The following is an 18,653-nucleotide window of genomic DNA, read 5'->3' on the forward strand; positions in this document are numbered from 1 at the left end:
GGTGCCAAATATTTGATTACTAATATCTTCGCAACAAAGAGGTGAAATAAAGTGTGTGTATCTGTGTTTATAATATATATCGCCTGCATAGGTAGTGTTCGCGTAACCACGAGATCAGCCAGCGCCTGCGTGGGATTACAGCACCGACCAGGTCAGTATGATGCTGATGGGAGGGGGGTGATGGTATAATGAAGTGAGGAGGCGGTGATTTCTTCCAGGCAGCCTGGAAGAATTCATTAATATAAAAGATTATAAATAAATTCCTTAATGTCTACACCACAGCTGTGAGGCATACAGGTAAGACTGGTTTAACCATTCAGTTACCTGTATGCCCATAATAATGGGTAAAAATCGTCCAGAGGGTGACTGATTACGTCACTTTTACCAGTTCAACATGAAAAATTTGGTGAAAGCTCCTCTTTAAACAATAACGCACTTATAGCTCTAATAGAGGAGCAGTCACATAATCCCTGAAGTTCAGTGGTTTTTCAGAAAGCTTGACACGACTTTTTTATTTTTACCTTTTAGTTCCATTTCACTGTAAACCAACATGAGACCAGTTGTATTTAGTGTAAAAGGTTTCTTTAGATGAATAGTCTGCTGCGTGTTCTGATGAAACCACTTTCCATGGTCCTATTTTCACTGATCTATTCCATATTCATCACAATAAAAATCTTGCTCTGCCGAATTCAGGTCACAGTGAAGTCTCAAAGAGAAGGGATCATAACCGCAGATAAGGATGTGTACCTTTTATTAATGTCTGCTTCACACATTTGGCCTTTTGCGGTGGATTCTTTCTGATTGCTGAGATGCTATTGTAAACTTTTCATTCTTGCCTTTTCATAAATCCCAGTCCAGATAAATAGATTTGATTATTCCTGACAAGGAAATTGCCCTTTATGAAACAACATCTGAATTCCTGCACGATTCAGCATTTACCTTTATGAAATAGGGAGCCTTATGAGAACATTATTTACTTCATATTAGATTTATTGTGTTATTTACTGTAATAACACTATTGCAATAAAAGTAGATTTTTTTGTACTCAGTTGATGAATAAGCATTAAAAGTTGTAAAAAAATAAAATAAACGGTGTAAAAATTGGGATGCTATTCTATCTATTGCCCAACTGACCATTCAAAAGGAGTTGTACCAAACAGATTGTTTTTGTCTAAGGCTACACTCACATTACGTCCTGCCCTCATGTCAGTAGCTATGTAGGGGCTTATGTTTGAAGCCCTGGAAAATGGGATTTGGACTTTTGTGTTGATGGAGCTATTGACGTAATGATGCAGACGCTGTCACTGTGTCCCCTGTCTGACATCAATTTCAGCCGTATCCACCTGTTTGGGCAAACTTTAAATTGCGGTTGACTGTCTTGATGCCCGCCTCAAATAGGCAGATATGGCCGAAACTTATGTGACTCATTCTGCGTCGCTACAGTCAATGGCCCAGTCAGCACATAAACCCAAATTCCGTTTTGCAGGGTTTCAGACGTAAACCCCTACCAAGCCACTGACGCGAGGGTAAAATGCGATATGAACTTAGCCTTACACTAAAGCCTCTCATCGTAACCAGCTGATGACTGTGGGTCCATTTCATTTGTTTCTTATTACCATATGGTTTAGATGTATGCAGTCTGCAAGAACAGACAATTTGGATTTGGATCTGATGGGAATAACCCTGACAATAACTAGAGTACAGTCCATCACCTGTTCTATCAGTATGTACCTGTACCCAAATTGGCCAGAATTTCTTTTACGTCATGATTGTGCAAGAATCAATGATTTACTGCATCTAGGAACCTAAGTCAAAGAAGGCAGTGACTATGACGTATGGAGCTGTTAACACTGTGACCTATGCTGACCGATGTCAAGGTCATTGTGAAATGATCTATTGTGCATGGTGTGAGCTTTTTACACCTTACAGATGTAGTCATTTTTAGTACAGGGGACATATACAGTGGGGCAAAAAAGTATTTAGTCATTCAGCAATAGTGCAAGTTCCACCACTTCAAAAGATGAGGCGTCTGTAATTTACATCATAGGTAGACCTCAACTATGGGAGACAAACTGAGAAAAAAAAATCCAGAAAATCACATTGTCTGTTTTTTTATCATTTTATTTGCATATTATGGTGGAAAATAAGTATTTGGTCAGAAACAAAATTTCATCTCAATACTTTGTAATATATCCTTTGTTGGCAATGACAGAGGTCAAACGTTTTCTGTAAGTCTTCACAAGGTTGCCACAAACTGTTGTTGGTATGTTGGCCCATTCCTCCATGCAGATCTCCTCTAGAGCAGTGATGTTTTTGGCTTTTCGCTTGGCAACACGGACTTTCAACTCCCTCCAAAGGTTTTCTATAGGGTTGAGATCTGGAGACTGGCTAGGCCACTCCAGGACCTTGAAATGCTTCTTACGAAGGCACTTCTTCATTGCCCTGGCGGTGTGCTTTGGATCATTGTCATGTTGAAAGACCCAGCCACGTTTCATCTTCAATGCCCTTGCTGATGGAAGGAGGTTTGCACTCAAAATCTCACGATACATGGCCCCATTCATTCTTTCATGTACCCGGATCAGTCGTCCTGGCCCCTTTGCAGAGAAACAGCCCCAAAGCATGATGTTTCCACCACCATGCTTTACAGTAGGTATGGTGTTTGATGGATGCAACTCAGTATTCTTTTTCCTCCAAACACGACAAGTTGTGTTTCTACCAAACAGTTCCAGTTTGGTTTCATCAGACCATAGGACATTCTCCCAAAACTCCTCTGGATCATCCAAATGCTCTCTAGCAAACTTCAGACGGGCCCGGACATGTACTGGCTTAAGCAGTGGGACACGTCTGGCACTGCAGGATCTGAGTCCATGGTGGCGTAGTGTGTTACTTATGGTAGGCCTTGTTACATTGGTCCCAGCTCTCTGCAGTTCATTCACTAGGTCCCCCCGCATGGTTCTGGGATTTTTGCTCACCATTCTTGTGATCATTCTTACCCCACGGGGTGGGATTTTGCATGGAGCCCCAGATCGAGGGAGATTATCAGTGGTCTTGAATGTCTTCCATTTTCTAATTATTGCTCCCACTGTTGATTTCTTCACTCCAAGCTGGTTGGCTATTGCAGATTCAGTCTTCCCAGCCTGGTGCAGGGCTACAATTTTGTTTCTTGTGTCCTTTGACAGCTCTTTGGTCTTCACCATAGTGGAGTTTGGAGTCAGACTGTTTGAGGGTGTGCACAGGTGTCTTTTTATACTGATAACAAGTTTAAACAGGAGCCATTACTACAGGTAATGAGTGGAGGAAAGAGGAGCCTCTTAAAGAAGAAGTTACAGGTCTGTGAGAGCCAGAAATCTTGATTGTTTGTTTCTGACCAAATACTTATTTTCCACCATAATATGCAAATAAAATGATAAAAAAACAGACAATGTGATTTTCTGGATTTTTTTTCCTCAGTTTGTCTCCCATAGTTGAGGTCTACCTATGATGTAAATTACAGACGCCTCTCATCTTTTGAAGTGGTGGAACTTGCACTATTGCTGAATGACTAAATACTTTTTTGCCCCACTGTAATAGAAATTATATTTTTTCATTATTTTCATATTCTTGGTTCCAAAATATTGATGCAATAAGTGAATATGATGTTACCTTTCCTGTCCATGTCTTCAAAACTGGTCTAAATGGTATTCCTATTCATTAGAGGTATATTCTACTGGAGCATTAAGATACATCTCAATATATCAGTACATGTTGGTATACTTTTTATATTCGGGGTAAAATAAAGATCTGATTTTCCTACATAATTTCTAAAAAATATGAAAAATACATGTATAAACACTTTTTAAAATAAATGTCATAAACCAGTAAATGATATGAACATATTTGTATTCCTCTGATCATAACAACATGTACAATACAGTAAACAGATTTGTAAGTGGCGTGATTGCTTTTTTTTTTTTTTTAAATTATATACCGGTATATTATAATTCAACAAAATGTAACACTTAAATAAGCGTTCAGCAAAATGGCATTTAACAGAGTACGTCTCGTAAAATAAGTAAGACTTCTTATAGTGAAGCTTGCGTAAAAAAATAAATAAATGCTATGAATGAACTAATAAACGTCTTGTCATTTGAACAGGTGCATCACAAATATGTCATTGTGTATATAGAAAAAGATTAAAACTTGAGAGTCCTCCGTGGTTGATACCTTTTAATGGCGAACGGAAAAGCTGGTAACAATTGCAAGCTTTCGAGACTACACAGGTCAGGCGTGGAAAGGCATCAACCAATGAGGACTCTCGTATGTTTTTCCTGTATTCTGTTCGTATGTGCAGATGTTCTGCATGTGTGTAATGTGTAAATGTGTGTATGATGTGTTAGCATCACTCATTATACGGTGCATGTAAATATTGTGTTTGTATGCGCATGGGCTCTGACAGTAGTGGATTTGGGGTAGACACCAGCCCTGCATAAGGGTCATTCCCTGTCCGTGCCCACCTAACGGGTCTATACAAGGCTGTTGAGTTTGCATCCTGCGACCCACAATACTCAGACCACGACACACTGAAGTGTGAATGTAACCGAAGTGTGCATCCCTTGAAGAATGTAAAAAGTCTTTACACTTTTACACATAGCAGGTGACATTATGCTGTATTATTTCTGAATTTTAAAATCTTTTCTCTGCTTAATTTGTTTTTTTTTTACAGTGACCGATAACTATTGTAACATGATTGCACCAAACATGCTAATAAATAAATTCACACATAAACGTTGTGTCCTGGGAACAGGATTTCTGGTAGAAAGACATTTTGGTTTCCACAGGCGTCTCCCATACATGCAGCGATCAGGAAACGTTTTAGTAATGCATGCTTATAGTCTATTATTTATAGGGAAGCCAATGCTTAATGTATTCATAATCAATGCTATTACTGGTAGTATTCAACAACATTTGATCAAACTTTCATTAAAGGGAATCTGTCAGCAGGATTTCACCCCCACCAAACTATTTATATGTGCATGTAGCTCTTTGTAAGACAAGTCCACAATATCTTTACATGGCCCATCTGTGTCTTTTATTGAGAAATCAGTACTTGAATCGAGGCTGAAGTGCTTTCAGCCTGTGGAAGCTCTTCCCAAGCCTTTGCCAATCCAGCTGTTTTCACTGCTCCCAGTCAAGCAGGAGATGGCGGCGCTGAGCTGAGAATAGAGTCGGAGTGGCAGAGGCTTGGAAAGAGCCCACACACACCGAAAGCATTTCAGCCTCATTTGCATATTGATTCAAACACTAATTTCTCAGTAATAAGGAATGTAGCTAAAGGCATGGGTAGACTTGTCATTGAAAGGGCTACATGCGTCTATAAATAATTTGGGTGAGGTGAAATCCGGCTGAGAAATTCCCTTTAAAAAATTTCTAAAAGAACCCCCACAAGTTATGTAATCTGTATAGAAATTGCTAACAATTTTGAAGATCATGGACTTTGATTCATCAAGCACTTTTCTTCCATTAAACTCCTACAGGTGTTGCAAAATTTTCATAACTTTAAATTATGCAAAAATGTTTCCACTTTTGGTGTTTTTATGCCAGTCCCAGCCTAGCGTAATTTTACAGTATGTAAATGTGTAGCTCTGAAAATCCTTTTGGTCACTTCCAAGCCTGAGGTATACAAATGGTATTTGTTTCTACCATAACAGAAACATAAAGAATATGGCCACTTTCGCACAGTACAATTATTACACTTGCACATTTCTTCTATGACTTTCCAAAATTGAAGTAAAAACGCAGCAATTTTACATTTTTGGAAAATTGTGGCAAAAGGACGCAGCACAATTTCATCCAGTGGCCATGGCCTTTAAACTAGGCCTTTAAGTGTTTAAAGGAAGCTATCAGGAAATGACGTATTGGTTAAAAAGAGAAAGCTTGCAATTTTCACACTGGCCACTGGGGCTTTTTTAGACTAACGTTCTGTGTATCAGGAAACAACACGTGCATAGCCAGAATGGTCAAACCCTGACCCTATCTTTTGTATTGAATGAGCCTGTGTATTGTCATTGTACATTGAAGGGTTCAGCTGTGACATTGCCTATTGTGATTGGTGGAGGCTTTATCAGATGTATATAACCATGTTATCCTTCATTGTAATCTTACCTTTGATGATAAGAAGTCTAACTGGAAACTCTCCCTGAAAGTACAGGAAGTGTGAGTTTAAAAAAGCCCCAGTGGCCAGTGTGAAAATTGCAAGTGTGTGTATGTATATTTTTTTCACAATCATGAACAACTGGTGACTAATATGACCCAAAACTTGTGCATAAAGAAATGTTAAAGCCTCCAATGCATTCTTTAAAAAAACATCATTTTTTTTAGCTGGAAAACTCCTTTAACCTATTTTCAATCACTCAAATTTGCCCTTGGATTACACATTGGGTATGAACTGACCCCGATTCAGTTCACATGCTCCACATATAAAACTCACAGCTTTCCTGAAAATAGGTTAAAAGAGAGCAATGTTTTGTTTTTTTTGTTTGTTTTTTTTTACAATCCATTGGAGGTTTTACATTTCTTTATGCACAAGTATTGGGTCATACGAGTCGCCAGTTGGTCATGGTTGTGAAAAATTGGAATTAGCTATGTAATGTCTCTCTCAGAATATCTAACCAAAATTCTCATTGGTATTTAGGTTTTGATAGGGAAAATTTTCGTGCTGTTACAACATGTGGACTTGGGTTCAGATATTCCGTTGCTTGTATAATTGTTCAGAGGATCAGATAGACTTACTTTATATGATATGCAGGTGCCGTGCTTCAGATGTTTTAGGGGAAAGTATTAAATCTCATTTCTCTAGTATTTCAAATTACTCCATTAAGGTCCCCAATAGTGATGAGCGAGTGTACTCGTTGCTCGGGTGGTCTCCCGAGTATCTATGACTGCTCGGAGATTAAGTTTTCATTGCGGCAGCTGAATGATTTCCAGCTACTAGACAGCTTGATTACATGTGGGGATTCCCTAGCAACCAGGCAACCCCCACATGTACTCAGGCTGGCCAATAGCTGTAAATCATTGAGCTGCCGTGATGAAAACTAAATCTCCGAACACTAACAAATACTCGGAGGACACCCGAGCAACGAGTACTCTCGCTCATCACTAGTCCCCAATAATGAGCCATTTGAGTTATGTAGAGGCTCAAAAATTGCAGAGAATTATTTGTCAGGCACCAATTTATAGAATTTAAGAAAATCCCCCAGTAAAAAAATCCTGAAACATTTTAATAGAGTTATCCTTGTTGAAAAAGATAACAGTTTGAGTGTCAATGGGTCGTTTTTGTGTCTGACATCGCTCCCGTTCTCGGATCTCCTCCGAGGTTGGGTTTTGTTTTTACCACATTTTTGAAACTCCCATTAACCTGTCAGATTAGAAATAGAAACTGTACATGACCCACATAATAATCATATTCGTTCTTTATAGAATGGCAGCTACGTTTTCTGTTTCACATTGGATTTGGCAGCACATTATTAAAGCTATGCGTTTTCTCTTTTCTTAGAATGGGCATCCTGTGTTCATTCCAAGTCTCTGGTGCTGTGCTACCTCCATGATGTGAAAAATGTGTTGCATCTGCATGACCTTCCTTCGGGCAGCCACATCAAAACGTTCCCCTTGGATGTTGGCAGCGTTGTTGGGTACAGCGGCCAGAAGAAAGACTCTGAGATCTTCTACCAGTTCACCTCATTTTTATCCCCTGGTGAGTAGTTGTTCTGTTGTTTATCGTCGTGTGCAAACTTCTTTTACTACTTTACTATATAATATCCTAGGAATTAGTGAAAAGTCTAGCATCCATGAAGAGTAAGCATTCAAGGCTTTCTGTGAGCCACACAGCTATGGAATAGATGCTTCTGCATTTTTCTCCTATTCTGGGGATTTTAGCTTTACATTGTGCACCTGTTTGATGTTTGGATCTGCTGGATCTATGCTTCTGTCTTCATATAGAAGATCCTTGTTTTGTCAGTTATCATGGAAGCCAAATTCAGAACCCCGGGCCTGTGTGTGGGTTTGCTTGGTTGTCTGCATGTTTAGTGCTCTTCAGAGAGCTGTAAACTAATGCAACATGAGCAAGAAGGGAGCGGAGAGGAAGCTGCGGAGACACAGGGAAACACAGAATGTTCTGGTGGTAATAGACCTGAAACAGCCACTAACATGGCCTACCAGATAAAAAAATATATACAGTATCTGGTTCAACTGAGCAAAATATTAAAGGGAACCTGTCACCCCCCAAAATCGAAGATGAGCTAAGCCCACCGGCATCAGGGGCTTATCTACAGCACTCTCTAATGCTGTAGATAAGCCCCTGATGCCTGTGGGCTTAGCTCACCTTCGATTTTGGGGGTCACAGGTTCCCTTTAAAGGATTTTTTCCAGTTATTTATACTGAAATATACACCAATCAGCCATAATATTAATACCACCAACAAGTGACGTGGATAACATTTATCTTGCTACAGTGACACCTGTCAGTCCCTTTAATTAACACAGGCCAAACTGGCCCTCTTTTTCTTGCTATACGTCTAATTAGGGCTAGAATACGAGTGGAGGGACAGTCGACGCACGAGCAGGGGTGCCAGTTCTCGCCATCTTAGGGTGCCAACCTCCGCAAATAGGGAGGTGCACAGACAGTTTGCTATCAAGGGTCAGTGCACTCCCTTCCTCACACCGGCTGAGTATGACTGGTCATTAATTCAAGCACAGCCACTCATTACACTATTTTTGGTGTAGTCAGGCTGCTATTTTATTGAGGTACCCTAGGGAAATTGTTATACTTCCTTTATTGGGGCATTGTGTTATAGGGCTAATGTTAACTTATTACGCCACATCTAACACGCATTAGTATTTGTTCGGATGTTGGCGATATAGGTATCCATACAGCAGCTACATCAATCTACTATACTGCTTATTCCAGAGGGATATAGGTGTTATACCTAATAGCCTACCCTCTAGTTTTACTAGCCCGTCAGGAATATATTTATCTAATATTGGCTTTCGCACATCGCACTTTCACCTTTTGAGTGGGTATTTAGATATTATTTTTAGAAATGTATTAAAAGTTATATTTTAGCAAGGGTTTTTTTCAGTTAGACATTTAGCGTCACCCTTATAATTATCTATTTTATGTTAGACTGTTAAAGCGAGCCTGTCACCAGGTTTGGCTGCTATAAGATATGGCCACTGCCTTTCAGGCCTTATCTACAGTATTCTATAATGCAGTAGATAAACCCCTGATCCGACCTGAAAGATGAGAAAAAGAGGTTTTATTATACTCACCCAGGGGCGGTCCGGTCCGATGGGCGTCGCAGGTCTGGGTCCAGCGCCTCCCATCTTCTTATGATCGCTTCCCTCATGATTGCTTCATGGCTCCTGGCATTGAGAGGAGGGCAGAGAAAAGTACTGCAGTGCGCAGGCGCTTGGCCTCTCTGACCTTTCAGAGACCAACAGGGCAGATAAGTACGCCTGCGCAGGAGCGCGATGCCGGGGAGCCATGAAGCAAGCAGGAGGGCGGCAATCATAAGACAATGGGATACGCCGGACCCAGACCTGTGACGCCCATCGGACCGGACCACCCCTGGGTGAGTATAGTAAAACATATTTTTCTTCTCTTGCAGGTCGGATCGGGGGCTTATCTCCAACATTATAGAATGCTGTACATAATCCCTGAAAGGCAGTGGCTGTATCTTATATCGGCCAAACCTGGTGACAGGTTCACTTTTAAGACCTTTTACTTACAATACTTTATGAAGCTGAGCAGTATGGTGGCTCAGTGGTTAGCACTGTCATCTTACAGCACTGGGGTCCTGGTATAAATCCCACCAATGACCACAGCTATAAGGAGATTGTATGTTCTCCCCGTGTTTTTGTGGGATTCCTCCCACACTCCAAAGATGTACTGATATGGAATTTAGATTGTGAGCCCCATTGTGGACGGTGATGATTATATCGGTATAGTGCTGTGGACATTAATGGTGCTATATAAGTGAGTAAAATAAATAAAGCCAACTAGCAATTTATTTTTCCATTTTTGCACTAGTACCCCGATTGTCTCTCACACTTTGCGCTTCTTTTACTCAGTGTACTTACTTGAGTGTAGTTGAACCTTTTCTTTGCTTCTCTTCAGCGTCCATCTGGATTCCTAGATTTGTGCCTGCATGTTTTTCTTTATGCTCTGCAGTCAATCCCATGATCTATCAGCGCTGCATCAAATGAGCAGCTAGAACCAGTACCTTCTCTGTTTCCCCAAATAAGCTGACATACTTAGAATTATTCAGTCTGGAGGCTGAGCAGTCATCTTTTACATTCTAATTGTGTGACACGAGCTTTGCAGTTATCATCAGTAACTGTGATAGATTTTTCGGTCACCCATGTCGAGAAGTTCAGTGGTATAGGCCATGTATTTTCTTAACCAATGCAAAATGGTGACTGACATGGTATTCCTCTTTAGATAACATAAAGCCTTGTAGTGTAAAGGAACCACTAAATTGGGTAAGTATATTGGGAGACTAACTATAGGATGAATTTAAAAAAAAAATGACTGTAGTGCTAACATACTGGCGCCAGATACCATAGGATACTTGCATCAGGCTTGTGGTTTGTATAGCCCATGCCTTCGATATCAGAGCATTTCTGTTGTGATAAGAGGACGTAAGCCATATTAGGTGGATTGTTTTAACGTTATGACTGATTGGTGCATTTTTTCTGATTCAACAGAAGACTTCCCTTTGTGATCAGTAGAAAAGGCCTAGCATATGAGTAAAACAAAAGGAGACTGTATTCGTAGGCAAACGGCATTTAGGGTCTAAATAAAGAGGTTTCCCACCATTGGGCAACCCCTGCTTAATCAATTCAGGGCTCATTAGAGAAAAAATGCAGCTCGTTAATATTTTGTCAAAGCAGTCTTCCACTTTGATAAAATAGTGGAGGCTGTAGCCAGACAACGTCCGCTTATCGGCTGCAGTGGTCATGTCACTCATCAATGTTACATCATCTGCTGTGAAAAGGAAAGTATAGACTGTTTTTATTGTCTTTGGAATCCTGAATTGATAAAGCAGATGTTTTCCAGTAGTGAACAACCCATTTAAAAAGTGTCATGTCTTCCGTAACTATCCCTACAGCAATAACAGCATTTAAGGCACTTTGTTTAAAAGGAATCTGTCAGTAAGATCAACCCTACTTCTATATTGGCATGCAGGTCATAGAAAGTTTAACAAACTGATGTAATCCAATGTCTTATTCCAGGGAAATCCACATTTTTGTTAATATGTAAACGAACTGTTCAGGACTATGGGCCGGACACTGATCTGCATGAGAATCTGCCTCCAGAGATTATTTTAAATGAAAAGGGAACATTGCCAATGTGAGACATGTAGATCAGGCCCTATTTTGTGTGCGCTTCTGTTCCTGTCCAGAGATTCTCACGTAGATCAGGAGAGCAGAGTGTCAGTCATTACTTGTCTCACACTGGGTAATTCCTCCTTTCATTTTCAATAAGCTCTGGAGGCAGATTCTTTTGCAGATCAATGGCTGGCCCATAGAGCTTAACAGCGCATTTTCATATTATGAGAAACATGTATTTCTCTGGAAAAATGCATTGAATCACAGATATCAAGGTATCATTTTATTAAACTCTCTTTGAGCTACGTGCCCTTATAGACGGAGTAGGAGGCTTAATCCTAGTGATTGATTCCCTTTAACACCACCTATTTTCTCACGCCGATTCGACAGTATGCTGTGACTGGCAGCTAGGTTTGTCTCACTCGCACTCATACAAGTCTATGGGTGCGAATGAATCTGCGCACTGCACTTGGATATCACCTGAGTGCAGTGCGATTCCCGCCGATACCAGCAGCAGAGGTGATGGAGAAATGAATTTCTCTGTCTCCTCCACAGCTGTGCTCCGATCCTGTCATGCGAGAGGCTTGGAGCGCAGTAGTATGACACTTGGTTCACATTCGCAGCAGGGCAGGAGCCGAGGGTCATTAGCATATTGCATCGGATGACATACGCTCGCTCGTGTGACTCCGGCCTTAGCATCTAGCTCAGGCTTTGAGTATATCTAAAAGTTTGGCCATACTTTAACTAATTAGACTATGTAGTGTCACACCGCTTTGCAAATGCGATAGTAGCGCCCTGTTGTCAACTGTTTTATACATTTCTCCATCACAAAGCAGAGTTCTTTGAAAAGAAGCTCTGTACTGGTTTTTAATACTTACTTTAGGCTATGTAGTGTTATAGTCCATTGCAGTTTTATAGGATTTTTAATTTTGTGGTTGCTACTGAAAAAGAAATAAAATAGCAGTACTCATCTATATTTTCTTTATTAGAGCTGACGTCGTGCGCTATAACGGCTTCATATAGCTTTCATTTTATTTCTATCCATTAGTTTTGACTGTAGGTAAAAAAAAATCTTAGATGCTGCTTCAAAGAGGAAGACAGTAGAAGAGTTCAGAGAGAATAAGCTTCCTTCAGGGCTGAAATCACACTTGCAGTTTTTTGTACAGTTTGTTTGAACCAAATGCAGAAGTGAATTTAAGGGGGAATAGAATTATGAAGACATGACTTCTGATTCCAAAAGCACTGTGTCAATCCCCCCTTTGGGTTTGTTCAGATAGGACATATTCTCTATATTGTGGCCACCATTTTGTGATATATACATACTAGCTATTGAACCCGTTCTACGCCCGGGTGGCGAGCATTTATATTGGTATATGGTCTCCATCCTGGTATGTGCTGCTCCCATCTTGCTCTCCCATCCTGTCATGTGCTGCTCCATCCTGCGCCCCCATCCTGTCATGTGCTGCTCCACCGTGTCATGTGCTGCTCCATCCTGCATCCCCATCCTGTCATGTGCTGCTCCACCGTGTCATGTGCTGCTCCATCCTGCGCCCCATCCTGTCATGTGCTGCTCCACCGTGTCATGTGCTGCTCCATCCTGCATCCCCATCCTGTCATGTGCTCCCATCCTGCGCCCCCATCCTATCACGTGCTGCTCCATCCTGCGCCCCCATCATTGCGGGCGGCTGTGCGGAGTGCGGGCGGCTGTGCTGAGTGCGGGCGGCTGTGCTGAGTGCGGGCGGCTGTGCTGAGTGCGGGCGGCTGTGCTGAGTGCGGGCGGCTGTGCTGAGTGCGGGCGGCTGTGCTGAGTGCGGGCGGCTGTGCTGAGTGCGGGCGGCTGTGCTGAGTGCGGGCGGCTGTGCTGAGTGCGGGCGGCTGTGCGGGGCGCTGCGGCTGTGCTGGGTGCGGCGGCTGTGCTGGGTGCGGCGGCTGTGCTGGGTGCGGCGGCTGTGGGTGGCTGTGCGTGGCTGTGCTGGGTGCAGCGGCTGTGCGTGGCTCTAGGCGGCTGTGGGCGGCTGTGCGTGGCTGTGCTGGGTGCGGCTGTGCTCGGTGCGGCGGCTGTGCTGGGTGCGGCGGCTGTGCGTGGCTGTGATGGGTGCGGTGGCTGTGGACGTAAGTGGCGTAAGTAACAAATAGCTGTGGCATGAAGTGCCACAGCCTCATGGCACAGCAATTTGTTACTTGCGGAGGGTGAGTATACTTACCTGTCCCGTTCCACCGACGCCATTCTGGGCCATGAATATCCCCCTGCTCCCGGAATCGGCGCCTGCGCAGTCCGCGCTTTCCGGCGCCATTTTCTTGAAGACACATTGCAGTGTGTCTTCAAGAAAATGGCGCCGGAAAGCGCGGACTGCGCAGGCGCCTTTTCCGGCACCAGGAGGACAGATTTTCTGTGTCCTCCTGGTGCCGGAAAAGGCGCCTGCGCAGTCCGCGCTTTCCGGCGCCATTTTCTTGAAGACACACTGCAATGTGTCTTCAAGAAAATGGCGTCGGAAAGCGCGGACTGCGCAGGCGCCGATTCCGGGAGCAGGGGGATATTCATGGCCCGGAATGGCGTCGGTGGAACGGGACAGGTAAGTATACTCACCCTCCGCCTCCTGGCTCGTCCCTGTTTCTCTGTTGGAGATCGCGGTGTGCGTTCAGCGCTTACGCATACCGCGATCTCCTGGGAGCGTCGCTCTGTGGGGTCCAGACTGCGCCGGCGCTTGCGCAGTCTATAAAGGCTTCGGACAGAGTGACGCTCCCAGCGTTATATTATAGATATATAATTTTTTATTAATATTTTTTTCAAGCTATTCAGGTTTGTCTAATTTCTTGTAATACGAAGTGGTGATGAGGTTATAGAGAGAAGAGATCATTAGTAAGAATGGCCATCCAATGTAAATGCACACACCTGTCACTTCCTTCATATCGAAACCAGTGAAGCCTCAAAATGTACCGATACCACTGCCACAGCAGCTTGCACCTGTTTTGTTGGGCTAAACGTGGTAGTGGTTTTTTGGGGGTTTTTTTTTTGTAGCATATAGTGACTGCCTCCATAGTTGGGTGACCACTCCTCCCATCAGCGTAAGGGCTCTTTCAGACAATCATATTATGTGGACCTAAGGCTGGCTCTCTGGCCTGTCACATCTGCAATTTGTGGACATGAGTGGCTTTGTGAGCAATCTCGTATGCTCATCCGCATGTATCAGATAACTGCATTAGATCCTACCCTTTAAATTTAACTTTTGAACCCTGGACAAGTATGTCTGATAAAGGTTAGTGTCCCATTAAAGCAATATTCGCCTTGTCGTGGCACCAATTGGCCAGTGTTCAATGTTTGTATATTTCTTGATGCCAACGGTGTCTTCCACCATCTGAGATGGCCACTGTACTTGCATGAGAGACCCCTATAGTATCCTACATAGGCATTGTTTAGACTTACTTCTGCCTCATAGTCCTCTGCTGTAGCCATCTCGGATGAAGGGGAACCACAGAGAAGGCATTGAGAGGCAAACTCAGGTCATCAGGCAGGTATATGAGCGAAATGTGTAGTCCATTTTCAGTGCCAGGGTGAGAGGCTCTCTATTGAGGGGTAGTTTACCACTTAGACAACCGCTTCTCAATCACCATAATTCTCCCTCACCTATTCTCCCCAGACTTGCATAGCATTATGTCATGTGAACCCGGCAGCCGAACAGCGGCCTCTTGCCTCAGACAAAACGGACATCTGGAGTAAGTCAGAGAACAGCAGCACACTCTTACTTCTGAGCGTCCATTCCATCTGAAGTAAGTGAGAGGGGAAGCGATTGCTGACTGTCTGCAGGATTCGTTCTACATAACAATGTTACGCGAGCCCTGGGAGAGCAGGCGCCAACATCACTGTAATGGAGCCTGCATCGGAGACAAGTATAGCTGCTTTTATTTTACATGGGGAACTATGGTGATTGAGAAGGGGTTTTCTGAGTAAGAGACTACCCTTTTCATTTCCCTATTCACTTTTTTTCCAGTTTTAGAAGTAGAATATTCTGTTTGCCTTTACTGTGCTTTTAACAACCAGGGTTATGGGACGTCAGTCACTGTCTCTTTCTTGTGAGACCAATTACAAAAGTTAAGCCTTGTACTCATGATAAATGTGATTGCCGGAATTTCTATTTTGTATGGTTGCGTTAGTTTTAATTTTGCAACATTCAAGCATTTACATTGTTCAATTTCCGTCCTCAGCCTGGAACCTTTATAAGGAATAATTGAGCAGTCTTTATAAAGGGCTTCGTTTTCTTCTGAGTAAGTGCTTATAAATTATTCACTGCATAAATGTACCCTAGGCTGTTTTGTAGCGGTGCACAGCTTTTGTCATTCATTACCGACCATAGTGCTTTCAGATCCATTGTTCCTCTCATGATCTATGTGTACTCAGTTGACGTTCCGGAACTCTTGTTTTAGGTATTATTTATCACTATGACCTGACCAAAGGCACACAAGAGCCAAGGGTTTTCCGGGAAGTGACAGTCAAAGGATTTAATCCGGCGGACTACCAGACAGTGCAGGTGATTAAAATAGAAAAGACTTTGCATATTTGCATAGAATATTGTGTCTACTTTCTAACTTTCAGATCTTTGAAGCTTCTGCAGCCCTTCTCTGACTAATGGGCATCACGGTAAGAGGGGCATAATCTGTCTCGAAGAAGGCAGACAGCTGACTGCATATCCACTTCATTTTACTTGGGACATGCCACTCACTCATGTCCTGTCATTCCCGAGGAACACAGTGTGATGATGGTTATAGAACGACATCTATCAGCTTAGAAGTCGACTGAGAGTTAATAGATCAATGAATGAATGTCAAAGAAAAATTGCTTCCGCTGTGGCTTGTAACCCATGTTAGCAAGAGTCTGCAGTAAGATGAAAGTAGTTCTGCAAGCACCTTTTCTCCGGTATCTCAGGGAATCCTATAAATATATATACTTGTGTATATGGAGACAGCTAGGACTTCAATCCTGCCTCTCTGGAGTGCTAGATTTCTGTACGCATTACTTCCACAATAAAGATTGCAGTATCTTGCCTCAACATTCTAGTATAGGTTCTGATTTGTTCCCATAACAAATGTGAGCAACCAATGTTCCTGCAGCCCACCAACAAGGTCACCACAGGAGAGTGGATACTTTATTCACAGTGGTGAGGGCGATATTATACAGAGAGAACTGGTAAATCTGCATCAGATAAAGCAGTAACTTTATCAAAACTTCAGCAAGAAACCCAGTAATTAGGATATTTACCCCTATATTATGGTGCCTTCATATCAGGTAGCAAAAACCTGGTGACAGATTCCCTTTAAAGGGGTTGTGCAGGATTAGAAAAACATGACTCATCCTAAAACAGCACCACACCTGCCCACAGGCCGTGTGTGGTAAGGAAGCGCCATCCCATTTAATTCAAAAGATATACTATCATACACATCCATATATCATATCATATATCTCTCCTGGAGTGTGGATTCTGGCTATGGAGGGAGCAGCACCTAGGAGCATGTTGGCTCCCTAGCTAGGCACTGTGATCCTGTGATTTCCCTGGGGTGCTCTGCTGCTTGTGGGATAAGTGCCATCTCTTCCTCCTGCTGCATGCTTGCCTGACAGTTGTGGAGCGTATCCAGCACTCCTGTGGCACTGCTGTGCCCGCTCACGCCTGCTCATTCTTTTTCATCTGTATTAATAAAATCATTTATTTAATATTTATTGACATATATATTTTTTCAGGCACTTATCTGTTTTTGACCCATACCTTTAAGGGCACTGCGCCCTTGGGAAATCTCATGACCATAGTACCTAACCTGAGTAACTAAAGTACTCTCCTAAGGTGTCTTCACAGTCAAAATCTCTACCCCAAAGCTTTAGCTGTCATTTTGTATTTTTTTGTTTGATCATGCGAGGCAGTGATCTCTACTCCGAACTTTATGAACCACTCTCGTGACTTGCTTATACTTCTGTGAAATGTTACAGTTAATAAACTCCTAGCCAGTCCAGGTAATGGATGTTTTTTCCTGAAGCACACCTGATGAGGACCTTGATTAGTCACAGGTGCACCACCTAATGTACCAATGCGCTCTTATTATTATTATTATTATTATTTATTGTTATAGCGCCATTTATTCCATGGCGCTTTACATGTGAGGAGGGGTATACATAATAAAAACAAGTACAATAATCTTGAACAATACAAGTCACAACTGGTACAGGAGGAGAGAGGACCCTGCCCCCGAGGGCTCACAATCTACAAGGGATGGGTGAGGATAGAGCTGGTCGTGCAGTGGTTTGGTCGATCGGTGATTACTGCAGGCTGTAGGCTTGCCAGAAGAGGTGGGTCTTCAGGTTCCTTTTGAAGGTTTCTGTGGTAGGCGAGAGTCTGATATGTTGTGGTAGAGAGTTCCAGAGTATGGGGGAAGCACGAGAGAAATCTTGGATGCGGTTGTGGGAAGAAGAGATGAGAGGGGAGTAGAGAAGGAGATCTTGTGAGGATCGGAGGTTGCGTGTAGGTAAGTACCGGGAGACGAGGTCACAGATGTATGGAGGAGACAGGTTGTGGATGGCTTTGTATGTCATGGTTAGGCTTTTGTACTGGAGTCTCTGGGTAATGGGGAGGCAGTGAAGGGATTGAAAGAGGGGGGAGGCTGGGGAATAACCGGGGGACGGGTGGATTAGTCGGGCAGCTGAGTTTAGAATATATTGGAGGGGTGCGAGAGTGTTAGAGGGGAGGCCACAAAGCTGGAGGTTACAGTAGCCAAGGCGGGAGATGATGAGGGCATGGACTAGGGTTTTTGCAGATTCTTGGTTTAGGAATGTACGGATCCGTGAAATATTTTTGAGTTGAAGGCGGCAGGGATTCTAGTTTAGGGGTTGAATAAGGATAGGGCTACACGGCAACTGTGGCTGTGACAGAGGTGGTGGTGCCAAAGATTGGAGATGGTGCTGCTACAATACAAGTAAGTGGTGTCACATTTCTTAAGCAGGCTGCAAAACATCAGACCCGATTGGAGTTTTAGCGACTTACTTGTCTTGGTGCTCTTGGGGTCACAAATCGACTCCATTTACTTGTAGCAACAACACTTAGCAATCTTAGACTGTGCAACCTGTGCCATGGCCAAAGTTTTCCTTGCAACCCTAGCAGACATCTGTGACTGCAGTAGCCATTAACCCCTTTACACCATGACCATTTTTTATTTTCGTTTTTTCCTTCCCTTCTTCCAAGAGCTATAACTTTTGTATTTTTGCGTCAATATAGCTGTATGAGGGCTTGTTTTTTGCGGGATGAGTTGTAC

The 18,653-nt window shown here is 42.8% G+C and overlaps 1 protein-coding gene across 1 annotated transcript in view; it reads left to right on the forward strand.

Annotated features, from left to right (window-relative positions):
- The window catches only part of PREP (prolyl endopeptidase), a 151,190-nt gene that overhangs the window by 95,610 nt on the left and 36,927 nt on the right, over positions 1-18,653 (forward strand). The window contains exons 9-10 of the mRNA XM_077289641.1: positions 7,532-7,729; positions 15,786-15,889. Of these exons, the coding sequence (XP_077145756.1) occupies positions 7,532-7,729; positions 15,786-15,889 (302 nt within the window). The remainder of the gene's footprint in view (positions 1-7,531; positions 7,730-15,785; positions 15,890-18,653) is intronic.

This window comes from Ranitomeya variabilis, chromosome 2 (genome assembly GCF_051348905.1).
Source record: "Ranitomeya variabilis isolate aRanVar5 chromosome 2, aRanVar5.hap1, whole genome shotgun sequence".
NCBI lineage: Eukaryota > Metazoa > Chordata > Amphibia > Anura > Dendrobatidae > Ranitomeya > Ranitomeya variabilis.